This window comes from Oncorhynchus kisutch, unplaced genomic scaffold (assembly GCF_002021735.2).
Source record: "Oncorhynchus kisutch isolate 150728-3 unplaced genomic scaffold, Okis_V2 Okis02a-Okis13b_hom, whole genome shotgun sequence".
NCBI classification, from domain to species: domain Eukaryota; kingdom Metazoa; phylum Chordata; class Actinopteri; order Salmoniformes; family Salmonidae; genus Oncorhynchus; species Oncorhynchus kisutch.
The window spans coordinates 5,719,890-5,734,839 of NW_022261979.1; the positions used below are offsets into that span (position 1 = coordinate 5,719,890).

The following is a 14,950-nucleotide window of genomic DNA, read 5'->3' on the forward strand; positions in this document are numbered from 1 at the left end:
TACCTTGTGTAAACAGTCCTCTCCATTAGCCTTCGAATCAACATCCACCTCCATCACCATCGAGTCCGGTCGCGTGATATGGCAAAGCATTTTTATTTGTCTGTATGTTTGCAATAGTTGTCCTATAGTAGTTTAATCTATCGATACACTTACACTTTACAGGAAAACCAAACATTCAAACTTTACAGTCCATGGACTGATCAGGCCGTGTCCAAAAATACAACCGTGGGATTTTATATGGCTCGGAGAGTAAAACACCGCCCCCTTCATTCAACGAACTTCTCAACAACCAATCAGTGTAAACACACAGACGTAAACAAGGTTTTTGTCGCCACCTACCGGGTTGTTCATTCTAACCATGTTACCTGTTCATTCATATAAAACCGCTTTTAGAAGCTATGCTACACAAATATTCATGTAAACTCACAATCATTTTACCCTCAAAATATTCAGAAATGTGTTATTTTAACATTTTGATGTACCTAATGAATGGCTTCCTGTGTTCTATGTGAAAGAATGTCGGCTGCGAATAGCTGCGCAACCCTGATTCTACTCAACAACCCCACTGCATGTTGACACTTGACTGCGTCTGGAAAACAGCTGAGCAAAGACCAAACAACAACCATCTATCAGACTTTAGCTACTTATAGAAGTATACAATCTGAACATTGACCCGTAGCTTAACATGGCACTTGAGGAATATTCACAAAGAAGCTAGCTAATACAGTTAATGCGAAGAGAAGAAAAAAAACGGATTTGCAGTTTGGAAGAAACCAGGAAGATGTTTGAGAATTTCAAAGAAAGGTTGCAGACGGTGCAGCAAGATTTCACAACGGGGTTTGTATTAAAGCTACTTTTATAGCTAATGCCTCATTCATGGCCCTATGTATTGTGACCCTGCCTGTTCTGACATTTCTGTATTAGCAATTTAAAAAACCATCTACGTTAATTAGCTCGCTAGTTTCTCCCTCTTTGCCAGCATGGCTGAAAGGCTATCTATCTAGCTGGATGTAACTGTGTGGGACGAAACCACCGAACAAGTTTTGCGTAACTAACTAATACTAAACACAAAACACACCCAGGCTGGCAGTAAATGAAAACCATGAATTTAGATGCTGCCACAGCTTATTGATACAGTTAGCTAACTACAGCTAGCTAAGTTGATTACATTCAGCTGACCATCATGTGATGGAAGTGAGAGAGACATTCTGGACTGGAACCTGATGCCGGAAGAGTGAAGCAGAACAAGTCTCAGCAAATATTTATGGCTCCCTATATATTGCACTACTTTGGGTTCTGGTATAAATTAGTTCACTATATAGAGAATAGGGTGCCATTTAGGAAACAGACAAAGTGTCTACTGTCATCCAATGAATATTGACATTGCTGTGACGGCTGTCCCACATATACATGTTGATTTACCTGCTCACATCTTTATCATTTCCCTTTAGGATGAAGACTCTGAGTGACAAATCAAAGGAGGCCAAAGTAAAGCAGAAACACAGGTAAGGCAGTCCTGTATCCATAGTGGCTCAGAGTTGGAGTCATAAAATTAAAAAAAGTTGATTTATTAACTTAACTGAGTGATGATGTAATATCAGGTTGGCCTTTAAGATCATAATGAATATAGACTATATGGACAGAGAGGACCTGATCTTAGGTGCTTTATGAATACGGCCCAGGAGTACCAGTCAAGTCATCCATTTACATCTACTTTCATTCTCTTATATCCTCTTCATTGTCTATTTCCCTTAATGACTCATTTCCTGTCTCTCAACAGACATGAACATCTGACACAGTTTTCTGCTGGAGTAGAACTGCTCAGTCGGTAGGTGTTGCTCTCATTGGATATAACTTTGGACCAGGCCCCACAGGTCTCTTTGGATCAGGCTCCACAGGTCTCTTTGGACCAGGCCCCACAGGTCTCTTTGGACCAGGCCCCACAGGTCTCTTTGGACCAGGCCCCACAGGTCTCTTTGGACCAGGCCCCACGGGTCTCTTTGGACCAGGCCCCACAGGTCTCTTTGGACCAGGCCCCACAGGTCTCTTTGGATCAGGCCCCACAGGTCTCTTTGGACCAGGCCCCACAGGTCTCTTTGGACCAGGCCCCACAGGTCTCTTTGGACCAGGCCCCACAGGTCTCTTTGGACCAGGCCCCACAGGTCTCTTTGGACCAGGTCCCACAGGTCTCTTTGGACTCATTTGTATAGAAGTATACAATCTGTATACAATCTGAACATTGACCCGTAGCTTAACATGGCACTTGAGGAATATTCACAAAGAAGCTAGCTAATACAGTTAATGCGAAGAGAAGAAAAAAAACGGATTTGCAGTTTGGAAGAAACCAGGAAGATGTTTGAGAATTTCAAAGAAAGGTTGCAGACGGTGCAGCAAGATTTCACAACGGGGTTTGTATTAAAGCTACTTTTATAGCTAATGCCTCATTCATGGCCCTATGTATTGTGACCCTGCCTGTTCTGACATTTCTGTATTAGCAATTTAAAAAACCATCTACGTTAATTAGCTCGCTAGTTTCTCCCTCTTTGCCAGCATGGCTGAAAGGCTATCTATCTAGCTGGATGTAACTGTGTGGGACGAAACCACCGAACAAGTTTTGCGTAACTAACTAATACTAAACACAAAACACACCCAGGCTGGCAGTAAATGAAAACCATGAATTTAGATGCTGCCACAGCTTATTGATACAGTTAGCTAACTACAGCTAGCTAAGTTGATTACATTCAGCTGACCATCATGTGATGGAAGTGAGAGAGACATTCTGGACTGGAACCTGATGCCGGAAGAGTGAAGCAGAACAAGTCTCAGCAAATATTTATGGCTCCCTATATATTGCACTACTTTGGGTTCTGGTATAAATTAGTTCACTATATAGAGAATAGGGTGCCATTTAGGAAACAGACAAAGTGTCTACTGTCATCCAATGAATATTGACATTGCTGTGACGGCTGTCCCACATATACATGTTGATTTACCTGCTCACATCTTTATCATTTCCCTTTAGGATGAAGACTCTGAGTGACAAATCAAAGGAGGCCAAAGTAAAGCAGAAACACAGGTAAGGCAGTCCTGTATCCATAGTGGCTCAGAGTTGGAGTCATAAAATTAAAAAAAGTTGATTTATTAACTTAACTGAGTGATGATGTAATATCAGGTTGGCCTTTAAGATCATAATGAATATAGACTATATGGACAGAGAGGACCTGATCTTAGGTGCTTTATGAATACGGCCCAGGAGTACCAGTCAAGTCATCCATTTACATCTACTTTCATTCTCTTATATCCTCTTCATTGTCTATTTCCCTTAATGACTCATTTCCTGTCTCTCAACAGACATGAACATCTGACACAGTTTTCTGCTGGAGTAGAACTGCTCAGTCGGTAGGTGTTGCTCTCATTGGATATAACTTTGGACCAGGCCCCACAGGTCTCTTTGGATCAGGCTCCACAGGTCTCTTTGGACCAGGCCCCACAGGTCTCTTTGGACCAGGCCCCACAGGTCTCTTTGGACCAGGCCCCACAGGTCTCTTTGGACCAGGCCCCACGGGTCTCTTTGGACCAGGCCCCACAGGTCTCTTTGGACCAGGCCCCACAGGTCTCTTTGGATCAGGCCCCACAGGTCTCTTTGGACCAGGCCCCACAGGTCTCTTTGGACCAGGCCCCACAGGTCTCTTTGGACCAGGCCCCACAGGTCTCTTTGGACCAGGCCCCACAGGTCTCTTTGGACCAGGTCCCACAGGTCTCTTTGGACCAGGTCCCACAGGGTCTAAATTATTGCACAATATAGGGAATAGTGTGCCATTTGTGATGCAGACATTGAAACACTAATAAAACACAAGGCCTCGTTTGTTTCATTAGTTTCTTGTCTTTCAAAGGTACGAAGACACCTGGGTGACTCTCCACAGAAAAGCTAAAGACTGTGCGAAAGCTGGAGAGGTTTGTATGAACTGTAGCTCAATGTATTAATTAGACAACAATAATAATACATAGGAACATCTCACCTTCTCTCTCTCGTCTGTCTTCTCTCTCTCGTTTGTCTTCTCTCTCTCTCATCTCTCTCTCTCTCTCATCTGTCTTCTCTCTCTCTCTCATCTGTCTTCTCTCTCTCTCTCGTCTGTCTTCTCTCTCTCGTCTGTCTTCTCTCTCTCGTCTGTCTTCTCTCTCTCGTCTGTCTTCTCTCTCTCGTCTGTCTTCTCTCTCTCTCATCTCTCTCTCTCTCATGTCTTCTCTCTCTCGTCTGTCTTCTCTCGTCTTGTCTTCTCTCTCGTCTGTCTTCTCTCTCTCGTCTGTCTTCTCTCTCCCTCGTCTGTCTTCTCTCTCTCTCTCTCGTCTGTCTTCTCTCTCTCTCTCTCTCGTCTGTCTTCTCTCTCTCTCTCTCTCGTCTGTCTTCTCTCTCTCTCTCTCTCGTCTGTCTTCTCTCTCTCTCTCTCGTCTGTCTTCTCTCTCTCTCTCTCGTCTGTCTTCTCTCTCTCGTCTGTCTTCTCTCTCTCTCTCTCGTCTGTCTTCTCTCTCTCTCTCTCGTCTGTCTTCTCTCTCTCTCGTCTGTCTTCTCTCTCTCTCTCTCGTCTGTCTTCTCTCTCGTCTGTCTTCTCTCTTTCTCTCGCTCGTCTGTCTTCTCTCTCTCTCGTCTTCTCTCTCTTTCTCTCTCGTCGGTCTCTCTCGTCTTCTCTCTCTCATCTTCTCTCTCTTTCTCTCTCTCGTCTGTCTCTCTCTCTCGTCTTGTCTTCTCTTTCTGTATGTCTCTGTATGTCTCAGACAGTGGATGGAGAGGTGGTGATGCTGTCTGCACACTGGGAGAAGAGAAGAGCAGCAGTGGTGGAACTACAGGAACAACTACAGCAGATCCCAGGCTTCCTCACAGACCTGGAGACGTGCACCAACCGCATCGGTGAGTCACTATGTCTGAGTTTAGAGTCTTCACTCTTCTGCTCAAGTGTGTACTTGCACACTCTTTCTCGCATGGATTTTACAATGGTGGAAACTCTCCAGACAATGCTTACACCAAGTGCACACTTGGGAGGAAGAGGGTGGAAATTCAGGACGTAGCCTAAGTATCATAGACTGCACCAGGAAACCTTTAGGACCAGTCAACAGTGGATCCTATTATAGTGGAGAGAAATGTCACAATTACTGAATGTCAATGCCACTCTTCATTAAAAATTAATTTTGGGGGGACCTTTTGTTACCATTGTTGTAGAGTAGGTTGATGTCAGAGGTGTTTATGACGGGCTGAGCTGTGTTCACCTTGAGAGAGCGGTGGTATTGTAGGGCACCAGCTGCCACGGCCTGCCTGTTACCTGTGGTGCTTCAGCTGGCAGTGGGGTAATAACAGCTACTGGTGCCAACATGGTGAAGGGGGGGTTGGTAGACAACAACAGAGACAACGGGAAAAGATGAAGCCTTTTTACACATGGCTAGTTTGAAACACAACACGTTTATAGTCTAAGGGGACGGATCTGACATCAAATCTGACTTCAGAATCAGATTCCCAAGCCACCTCTGTAGGTAGCTTGACCTACTTCCTCATCATATACCATATAGCACGGAGTAGTCTTCGATACTTTCTGTATTATTCCATGCAGTGGCCTTTACCAGTATGTATCGGTCTTCTCTAAATAGTTTCTAGTTTTGTACATTGTTCATGGAATTGGAACCCTCCTCCCCTGCCCTGCCCTGAATAGTCAGTAGTGACGGAGACTCCTCCCCTACCCTGAAAAGTCAGTAGTGACGGAGACTCCTCCCCTCCCTGAAAAGTCAGTAGTGACGGAGATCTCATCAGGATAATAATCTGTCTCTGTTGTAGTGTACCCTGTGATTTGTCACTGGCCATAGGGTGTGTTCTCCTAATGCCATTGATTTCCTGTTGATTCGCCAGATGTCTTCAAGCCTGAGCCCAAAACTGCCAAGCCCAAAATGTGGACATTAGAGCAAACAACCCTTAGATTTGTAGTTTATTTTAACTCACTGTTCAGCGCTGGTTGTGCTGTAATCCATGTTAGATAGTAGTTGGACTGTTTAGAACTCTGAGGACTTTCATTCCATCATTCTAGAATGGGTGTCTCCTGTCTCAGCCAATGAGTTGCACGTGATGTGAATTCTAGCGAGCACATGGGGAATTCCAGTATGAACAGACTGAGAGATGTGTTCTAGGAAGGTGAAAGAAGTTGAATATAATTCAGTGGATTTAACTTTATTTAGAACATTTACATTTGTAAGATTTGTTCCTGCCCTGTATAGAGTTCCAGATATTGCCTCAAAAATGGCACATTTCCTTTTATGTTGTCTTTGCCTTTGGACAGTGATAGTGGTTGGGCTCCCGAGTGGCGCAGCGGTCTCAGGTTAGGTGAGGGTTTGGCCGGGGTAAGCTGTCATTGTAAATAATAATTTGTTCTTAACTGACTTGCCTAGTTAAATATTTTTTTTATTAATAAATAGTGTTCCAAGTACAAACAGTTTCCCTATATGACCACCATATGTCAGTGTTCACTTGTGTTTCAGTAGTGTAGTGAATAATAGTTCCTTTGTGTTTTATTGGAATTATTCACATGAAAATGTTATACAGAGTCTGGCAACAGTCTCCCAGCAGCAGATGGACAGAGTCTGGCAACAGTCTCCCAGCAGCAGATGGACAGAGTCTGGCAACAGTCTCCCAGCAGCAGATGGACAGAGTCTGGCAACAGTCTCCCAGCAGCAGTTGGACAGAGTCTGGCAACAGTCTCCCAGCAGCAGTTGGACAGAGTCTGGCAACAGTCTCCCAGCAGCAGTTGGACAGAGTCTGGCAACAGTCTCCCAGCAGCAGTTGGACAGAGTCTGGCAACAGTCTCCCAGCAGCAGATGGACAGAGTCTGGCAACAGTCTCCCAGCAGCAGATGGACAGAGTCTGGCAACAGTCTCCCAGCAGCAGTTGGACAGAGTCTGGCAACAGTCTCCCAGCAGCAGTTGGACAGAGTCTGGCAACAGTCTCCCAGCAGCAGTTGGACAGAGTCTGGCAACAGTCTCCCAGCAGCAGTTGGACAGAGTCTGGCAACAGTCTCCCAGCAGCAGTTGGACAGAGTCTGGCAACAGTCTCCCAGCAGCAGTTGGACAGAGTCTGGCAACAGTCTCCCAGCAGCAGTTGGACAGAGTCTGGTAACAGTCTCCCAGCAGCAGTTGGACAGAGTCTGGCAACAGTCTCCCAGCAGCAGTTGGACAGAGTCTGGCAACAGTCTCCCAGCAGCAGTTGGACAGACACAACAGTCTCCCAGCAGCAGTTGGACAGAGTCTGGCAACAGTCTCCCAGCAGCAGTTGGACAGAGTCTGGCAACAGTCTCCCAGCAGCAGTTGGACAGAGTCTGGCAACAGTCTCCCAGCAGCAGTTGGACAGACACAACAGTCTCCCAGCAGCAGTTGGACAGAGTCTGGCAACAGTCTCCCAGCAGCAGTTGGACAGAGTCTGGCAACAGTCTCCCAGCAGCAGTTGGACAGAGTCTGGCAACAGTCTCCCAGCAGCAGTTGGACAGAGTCTGGCAACAGTCTCCCAGCAGCAGTTGGACAGAGTCTGGCAACAGTCTCCCAGCAGCAGTTGGACAGACACAACAATGAGATACAGCTTCACAGCACAATGAAGTTGTCATGACAATAGTTCCATCAGGTAGCCTAGCAGTAAAAAGCTTTGGGACAGTAACTGAAAAGTTGCTGGTTTGAATCTGCTGATGTGCTCTTGAGCAAGGCACTTTAACCCTAACTGCTCCTGTAAGTCGCTCTGGATGACTAAAATGACTAAATGTAATATGTTCCCTCTGCCACATACAGCCCACCTGGAGGCAGACTTTGAGGAGCTGGAGAGCCGGCTGATGTACCTGGACAACCTGTGTGGTCAGTGTGAGCAGCAGCGTTTCAGACACTTCCAGGTCCTGCAGCTGGAGAACTACAAGAAGAAAAAGAGGTAGGTTTTCCGTTCTCTCTGACCTCAGGATTTTACAACATAATAACATTGTGGTCATTTGTCCTGGCTAATACTCCACTTCACGTGACAACCAGCCTCCAACTCTATATCCCTGAGTTAATGTCTACTATGAAAACAGGTTCACCACTTGATGCACCACTGTGTTGCGTCCAGATGGATTCTTCAGTATTATAACATAGTATCATACCGGCCCAGGAAAAACAAGCAGCAGGGTCAGAATACTGTGGGAAATGTGACATTTCAGACATTTAAAAAAATATATATATATTTTCCAAAAACATCTATATCTGTTTTTGCTTTGTCATTATGGGATATTGTGTGTAGATTGACGAGGGAATAAAAAACAAATCCATTTTAGACTAAGGTTGTATCGTAAACAAAATGTAGAGAAACTCATTGGGTCTGAATACTTTCTAAATGCACTGTATGAACAAGCTCCACATATAATCTGCTGATGGCTATCATTATCACATAGTCACAGGAAAAAACCTTACTGAATCTACAAGCTGCACTTGTAGCTGCTCATTTGTGACAGATAGACTAGTGTCCTGTCCAGGGGGTGTACTGGTACATCAAGCTGCCTCACTACAGAAACAGGAGATAGACTAGTGTCCTGTCCAGGGGGTTGTTGTGTCTTTGGTTATGCCGGATTAAGTGATATGCCATGCTATTCTATAAAATCATTTTTCTGTAAATAATATTACCTGATTAAGCTAATCAGGTAAATAATTAACTAGGAAGGTGGGGCACCACGAAATAATGTTTATAGAGCTGTTGTCTTCCGAGTAAACTCTTAAAGACCTGGTAATCTTTAACGTCAGTAGCAGTCAATATTTAATCCTCACCTTATTTAGTCTCATCTGAAAGTTGTAAATTCTCATCTTCATGAAACCTGGCTAACAAGTTGAATCAGCAACACAACATTTGGTTTAATTATTTATTTACTATATACTAATCACACAGAATTACATATACACAGAATGAATCATACATTGATGGACCTGGTGAACGGAGCCGATACAGCGGCTGGTTACACAAAGAAAAGGGGCTGGGTTTGAGTGAAAGAGCGGGAAGACTGAGTAACAAAGGGAGAAGCTATGCTATCGTAAATACAGTATCTTATGCATTCTAAATTACCGCCTATTTGAGAAAGGAAAATGCAAGAAATATTTACTGAGCTCTGCTTCGGTAGATTGGTCGTAGATGGTAGGCCGGGTTGTCCTTTGAAGACTGTCTAGTGATGAACTGGAGCGTGGTAGAATGGTTACTCTGTCCGTCCTCTCCTAGCCCACGTTTAGCGGGCGGAGGGGGTAGCACTTCTTTAGTGAATAACAGTTTAAAGTTCACACCAAGTTGCCACACTTTAAGCTCGTGCTATATTCTGGCTGGTATAGTCAAAATTCATGAGAGACAGAAATCTTGCTTGTTTGTAGGTGACCAAATACTTATTTTCCACCATAATTTTCAAATAAATTCATAAAAAATCCTACAATGTGATTTTTAAATATTTTTTTTTCTCTCATTTTGTCTGTCATAGTTTAAGTGTTCCTATGATGAAAATTACAGGCCTCTCTTATCTTTTTAAGTGGGAGAACTTGCACATTTGGTGGCTGACTAAATACTTTTTTGCCCCACTGTATGACCCATTGACGTTGTATATCCTAAAATATTCACATCTGTGGGGGAAATTGGATACTTCATAGAAACGTGTACAGAAAGCGATGTACTGTCATTGCTGCTTAAGCCTTTCTGCACCTCGGTAGAAAAGCCTTCACAGCAGCAATCCTCCAGCGGCATTGTCCTCTTATCTGTGATGTGGGATTATTATTCTGTACGCCTTGAGGTTCTCATTACGGTGTGATGCTGCCTGACAGTTTACCAAGATGCACAAAGCTGCTTCTTCAATTCCACTGTTGTTACGCCGTCAGAAACTGCCAGGTCTATTTGATGGCGTGTCCACTAGACTACAGTCATCATTAAGAGCCCAGTGCTTCATTTGTCAATGTGAGCGTGAGAGTGGGCAGAACCTGGGGAGTTCTGAGGTTCACCTTCTATAATAAAGCATTGCATGCATATCACCGTATTGGCATAGAGCAGTGGAGTAGAGATACCTACTGACATAACACACATGGGGACATTTTTAGTAGCCCGGGGTCCTTTTATAAACACATTACATGAAGTCGTCTTTTTACATGACTGGAGACTGACAGAATCTTGTTTTAATACCACACCTGATGGAGACTGACAGAATCTTGTTTTAATACCACACCTGATGGAGACTGACAGAATCTTGTTTTAATACCACACCTGATGGAGACTGACAGAATCTTGTTTTAATACCACACCTGATGGAGACTGACATAATCTTGTTTTAATACCACACCTGATGGAGACTGACAATCTTGTTTTAATACCACACACCTGATGGAGACTGACAGAATCTTGTTTTAATACCACACCTGATGGAGACTGACAGAATCTTGTTTTAATACCACACCTGATGGAGACTGACATAATCTTGTTTTAATACCACACACCTGATGGAGACTGACAGAATGTTGTTTTAATATCACACACCTGATGGAGACTGACAGAATGTTGTTTTAATATCACACCTGATGGAGACTGACATAATCTTGTTTTAATATCACACACCTGATGGAGACTGACAGAATGTTGTTTTAATGTCACACCTTATGGAGACTGACAGAATCTTGTTTTAATACCACACCTGATGGAGACTGACAGAATCTTGTTTTAATACCACACACCTGATGGAGACTGACAGAATGTTGTTTTAATATCACACCTGATGGAGACTGACAGAATGTTGTTTTAATATCACACCAGATGGAGACTGACATAATCTTGTTTTAATATCACACACCTGATGGAGACTGACAGAATGTTGTTTTAATATCACACCTGATGGAGACTGACAGAATCTTGTTTTAATACCACACCTGATGGAGACTGACAATCTTGTTTTAATACCACACACCTGATGGAGACTGACAGAATCTTGTTTTAATACCACACCTGATGGAGACTGACATAATCTTGTTTTAATACCACACACCTGATGGAGACTGACAGAATCTTGTTTTAATACCACACACCTGATGGAGACGGCAGGCTACTATGACACTGAGAATCTGAGATCAATAAAACCACCTTGGCCTCCCGGGTGGCGCAGTGGTTAAGGGCGCTGTACTGCAGCGCCAGCTGCACCACCAGAGACTCTGGGTTCGCGTCCAGGCTCTGTCGTAACCGGCCGCGACCGGGAGGTCCGTGGGACGACGCACAATTGGCCTTGCGTCGTCCTTGTTAGGGAGGGTTTGGCTGGTAGGGATATCCTTGTCTCATCGCGCACCAGCGACTCCTGTGGCGGGCCGGGCGCAGTGCACGCTAACCAGGTCGCCAAGTGCAGGGTGTTTCCTCCGACACATTGGTGCGGCTGGCTTCTGGGTTGGAGGCGCGCTGTGTTAAGAAGCAGTGCGGCTTGGTTGGGATTCGATCCAGGGACTGTAGTGATGCCGCTTGCACTAAGATGCAGTGCCTTAGACTGCTGCGTCACTCGGGAGCCCAGTTTCACTGAATCACTCACTGATGAGCAGCTCACTCTCTGGTGATTGACGACGCGCTCGTGTCAAAAGCTTCTCTCTCTCTTCTTGTAAAACAATATTTGGAAGTAGATCTAATATGTTGGTAGCCTACAGTGTTTTCAGCAGGAGCCATTTGCTTTCCAACCTGTGTTTTCACTGACAGATTTGCCTCACGTTCCCGACTGTAGGCTATTTCTTTTTATTGGGCTACAGTCCACAGCTAGTGGTCCTCTGTGGCTAAATGATAGTCCTTTTTATTGGGCTACAGTCCACAGCTAGTGGTCCTCTGTGGCTAAATGATAGTCCTTTTTATTGGGCTACAGTCCACAGCTAGTGGTCCTCTGTGGCTAAATGATAGTCCTTTTTATTGGGCTACAGTCCACAGCTAGTGGTCCTCTGTGGCTAAATGACAGTCCTTTTTATTGGGCTACAGTCCACAGCTAGTGGTCCTCTGTGGCTAAATGACAGTCCTTTTTATTGGGCTACAGTCCACAGCTAGTGGTCCTCTGTGGCTAAATGATAGTCCTTTTTATTGGGCTACAGTCCACAGCTAGTGGTCCTCTGTGGCTAAATGATAGTCCTTTTTATTGGGCTACAGTCCACAGCTAGTGGTCCTCTGTGGCTAAATGATAGTCCTTTTTATTGGGCTACTGTCCACAGCTAGTGGTCCTCTGTGGCTAAATGATAGTCCTTTTTATTGGGCTACAGTCCACAGCTAGTGGTCCTCTGTGGCTAAATGATAGTCCTTTTTATTGGGCTACAGTCCACAGCTAGTGGTCCTCTGTGGCTAAATGACAGTCCTTTTTATTGGGCTACAGTCCACAGCTAGTGGTCCTCTGTGGCTAAATGATAGTCCTTCTCATGCTGTACCAGGCTGTTCTGAATGTTCTGAATTTCTTTCTGAACAGGAATTCTATAACTTTGGTAAATGTATTTCCATGAACCAGGGTGGCTCGTTCAGAACCCTTCACGTGGCTATGATTCTATAAGGAAATAAATGATGAAGTGCAATGCGGTTAAGAGGTTAATTAAAGGTTTTTTGACCTTTTATTTAACGAGGCAAGTCAGTTGAGAACAAATTCTTATTTTCAATGACGGCCTAGGAACAGTGGGTCAACTGCCTTGTTCAGGGGCAGAACGACAGATTTGTACCTTGTCAGCTCGGGGTTTGAACTTGTAACCTTCCGGTTACTAGTCCAACGCTCTAACCACTAGGCTGGAGGGAGGGAGGGAGGGAGGGAGGGAGGGAGGGAGGGAGGGAGGGAGGGAGGGAGGGAGGGAGGGAGGGAGGGAGGGAGGGAGGGAGGGAGGGAGGGAGGGAGGGAGGGAGGGAGGGAGGGAGGGAGGGAGGGAGGGAGGGAGGGAGGGAGGGAGGGAGGGAGGGAGGGAGGGAGGGAGGGAGGGAGGGAGGGAGGGAGGGAGGGAGGGAGGGAGGGAGGGAGGGAGGGAGGGAGGGAGGGAGGGAGGGAGGGAGTTTCACGTTCAGTGATTTATGTGAGACAAAATGAAGCGGCATCCGTTGAAAGGAAAACAACATGCCTGTTATTCATGTCAGGCCTTGGCATTATAGTGCTTCTAGTCGTCCGGGTTTGGCCGGGGTAGGCAGTCAGGATGAATAACAATTTGTTCTTAACTGACTTGCGTACTAAAATAAAGGTTAAATAAAAAGATTTGTGTTTTTAGTTGTACTTTGCCATTAAACAGCCATTAAATAGCCCTGGCTGTTAAGTGATGTGTAAACCCAGACATCTGAAAGACTTTGTTTCTGGCCTTGATTCACAGATGGGAGGTTATTGTTCATCTGAGGGTGTAGACTAGAGAGAGGAGCTGTTGGGAGGTTATTGTTCATCTGAGGGTAGAGACTAGAGAGAGGAGCTGATGGGAGGTTATTGTTCATCTGAGGGTGTAGACTAGAGAGAGGAGCTGATGGGAGGTTACTGTTCATCTGAGGGTAGAGACTAGAGAGAGAGAGGAGCTGATGGGAGGTTATTGTTCATCTGAGGGTAGAGACTAGAGAGAGGAGCTGATGGGAGGTTATTGTTCATCTGAGGGTATAGACTAGAGAGAGAGAGAGAGAGAGGAGCTGATGGGAGGTTATTGTTCATCTGAGGGTATAGACTAGAGAGAGAGAGAGAGAGAGGAGCTGATGGGAGGTTATTGTTCATCTGAGGGTAGAGACTAGAGAGAGGAGCTGAACTCTGCTGTATCTGAATGAAGCTTTAGAATGAGCATCATGTAGTTATAGACTCAATGATGGACTGACTGTAGCAGCACTTTGCAGTAGTTGTTAAATGAAAAGCATGTTACAATTGAAATGTCTTGCTGTTATTTCTGGTCCTGCAGGAACAAGCTGTAAAGACTCCTTCACAGAGCGTGAGGGACACTAGTGAAAAGACTCCTTCACAGAGCGTGAGGGACACTAGTGAAAAGACTCCTTCACAGAGCGTGAGGGACACTAGTGTAAAGACTCCTTCACAGAGCGTGAGGGACACTAGTGTAAAGACTCCTTCACAGAGCGTGAGGGACACTAGTGAAAAGACTCCTTCACAGAGCGTGAGGGACACTAGTGTAAAGACTGCTTCACAGAGTGTGAGGGACACTAGTGTAAAGACTCCTTCACAGAGCGTGAGGGACACTAGTGTAAAGACTCCTTCACAGAGCGTGAGGGACACTAGTGTAAAGACTCCTTCACAGAGCGTGAGGGACACTAGTGTAAAGACTCCTTCACAGAGCGTGAGGGACACTAGTGTAAAGACTCCTTCACAGAGCGTGAGGGACACTAGTGTAAAGACTCCTTCACAGAGCGTGAGGGACACTAGTGTAAAGACTCCTTCACAGAGCGTGAGGGACACTAGTGTAAAGACTCCTTCACAGAGCGTGAGGGACACTAGTGTAAAGACTCCTTCACAGAGCGTGAGGGACACTAGTGTAAAGACTCCTTCACAGAGCGTGAGGGACACTAGTGAAAAGACTGCTTCTAACTGTTGTTCCTATTTTCTTTCACAGGAAAGAGCTGGAGTCTCTCAAAGGTAAGAACCCATCTAAACAGAACCCATCTAAACAGAACCCATCTAAACAGAACAGTATTCTGTACAGTCAGTAAGATGTCTAAACAGAACAGTATTCTGTACAGTCAGTAAGATGTCTAAACAGAACAGTATTCTGTACAGTCAGTAAGATCCCCTCTAAACAGAACAGTATTCTGTACAGTCTGTAAGATGTCCTCTAAACAGAACAGTATTCTGTACAGTCAGTAAGATGTCCTCTAAACAGAACAGTATTCTGTACAGTCAGTAAGATGTCTAAACAGAACAGTATTCTGTACAGTCAGTAAGATGTCCTCTAAACAGAACAGTATTCTGTACAGTCAGTAAGATGTCCT

At 45.0% G+C, this 14,950-nt stretch overlaps 2 protein-coding genes across 5 annotated transcripts in view; one reads left to right on the forward strand and one right to left on the reverse strand.

The window, feature by feature from the left end:
• Nucleotides 1-357, reverse strand: part of LOC109878855 (E3 ubiquitin-protein ligase MYLIP-A) — a 29,633-nt gene extending 29,276 nt beyond the window's left edge. Inside the window, exon 1 of the mRNA XM_031812044.1 lies at nucleotides 4-357. Within this exon, the coding sequence (XP_031667904.1) occupies nucleotides 4-90 (87 nt within the window). The 5' untranslated portion in view covers nucleotides 91-357. The remainder of the gene's footprint in view (nucleotides 1-3) is intronic.
• Nucleotides 358-536: 179 nt separating this feature from the next.
• LOC109878847 (dysbindin-A) overlaps nucleotides 537-14,950 on the forward strand; it is a 38,397-nt gene continuing 23,983 nt past the window's right edge. Inside the window, exons 1-9 of one of the 4 annotated variants that reach the window (XM_031812045.1) lie at nucleotides 539-837; nucleotides 1,452-1,505; nucleotides 1,781-2,408; nucleotides 3,023-3,076; nucleotides 3,352-3,399; nucleotides 3,894-3,954; nucleotides 4,774-4,906; nucleotides 7,810-7,942; nucleotides 14,575-14,597. In XM_031812045.1, the coding sequence (XP_031667905.1) occupies nucleotides 2,302-2,408; nucleotides 3,023-3,076; nucleotides 3,352-3,399; nucleotides 3,894-3,954; nucleotides 4,774-4,906; nucleotides 7,810-7,942; nucleotides 14,575-14,597 (559 nt within the window). In that variant the 5' untranslated portion in view covers nucleotides 539-837; nucleotides 1,452-1,505; nucleotides 1,781-2,301. Of the gene's footprint in view, nucleotides 838-1,451; nucleotides 1,506-1,780; nucleotides 2,409-3,022; nucleotides 3,077-3,351; nucleotides 3,400-3,893; nucleotides 3,955-4,773; nucleotides 4,907-7,809; nucleotides 7,943-14,574; nucleotides 14,598-14,950 lie in introns of all 4 variants that reach the window. The other 3 variants (XM_031812047.1, XM_031812046.1, XM_031812048.1) reach the window with 3 other exon arrangements.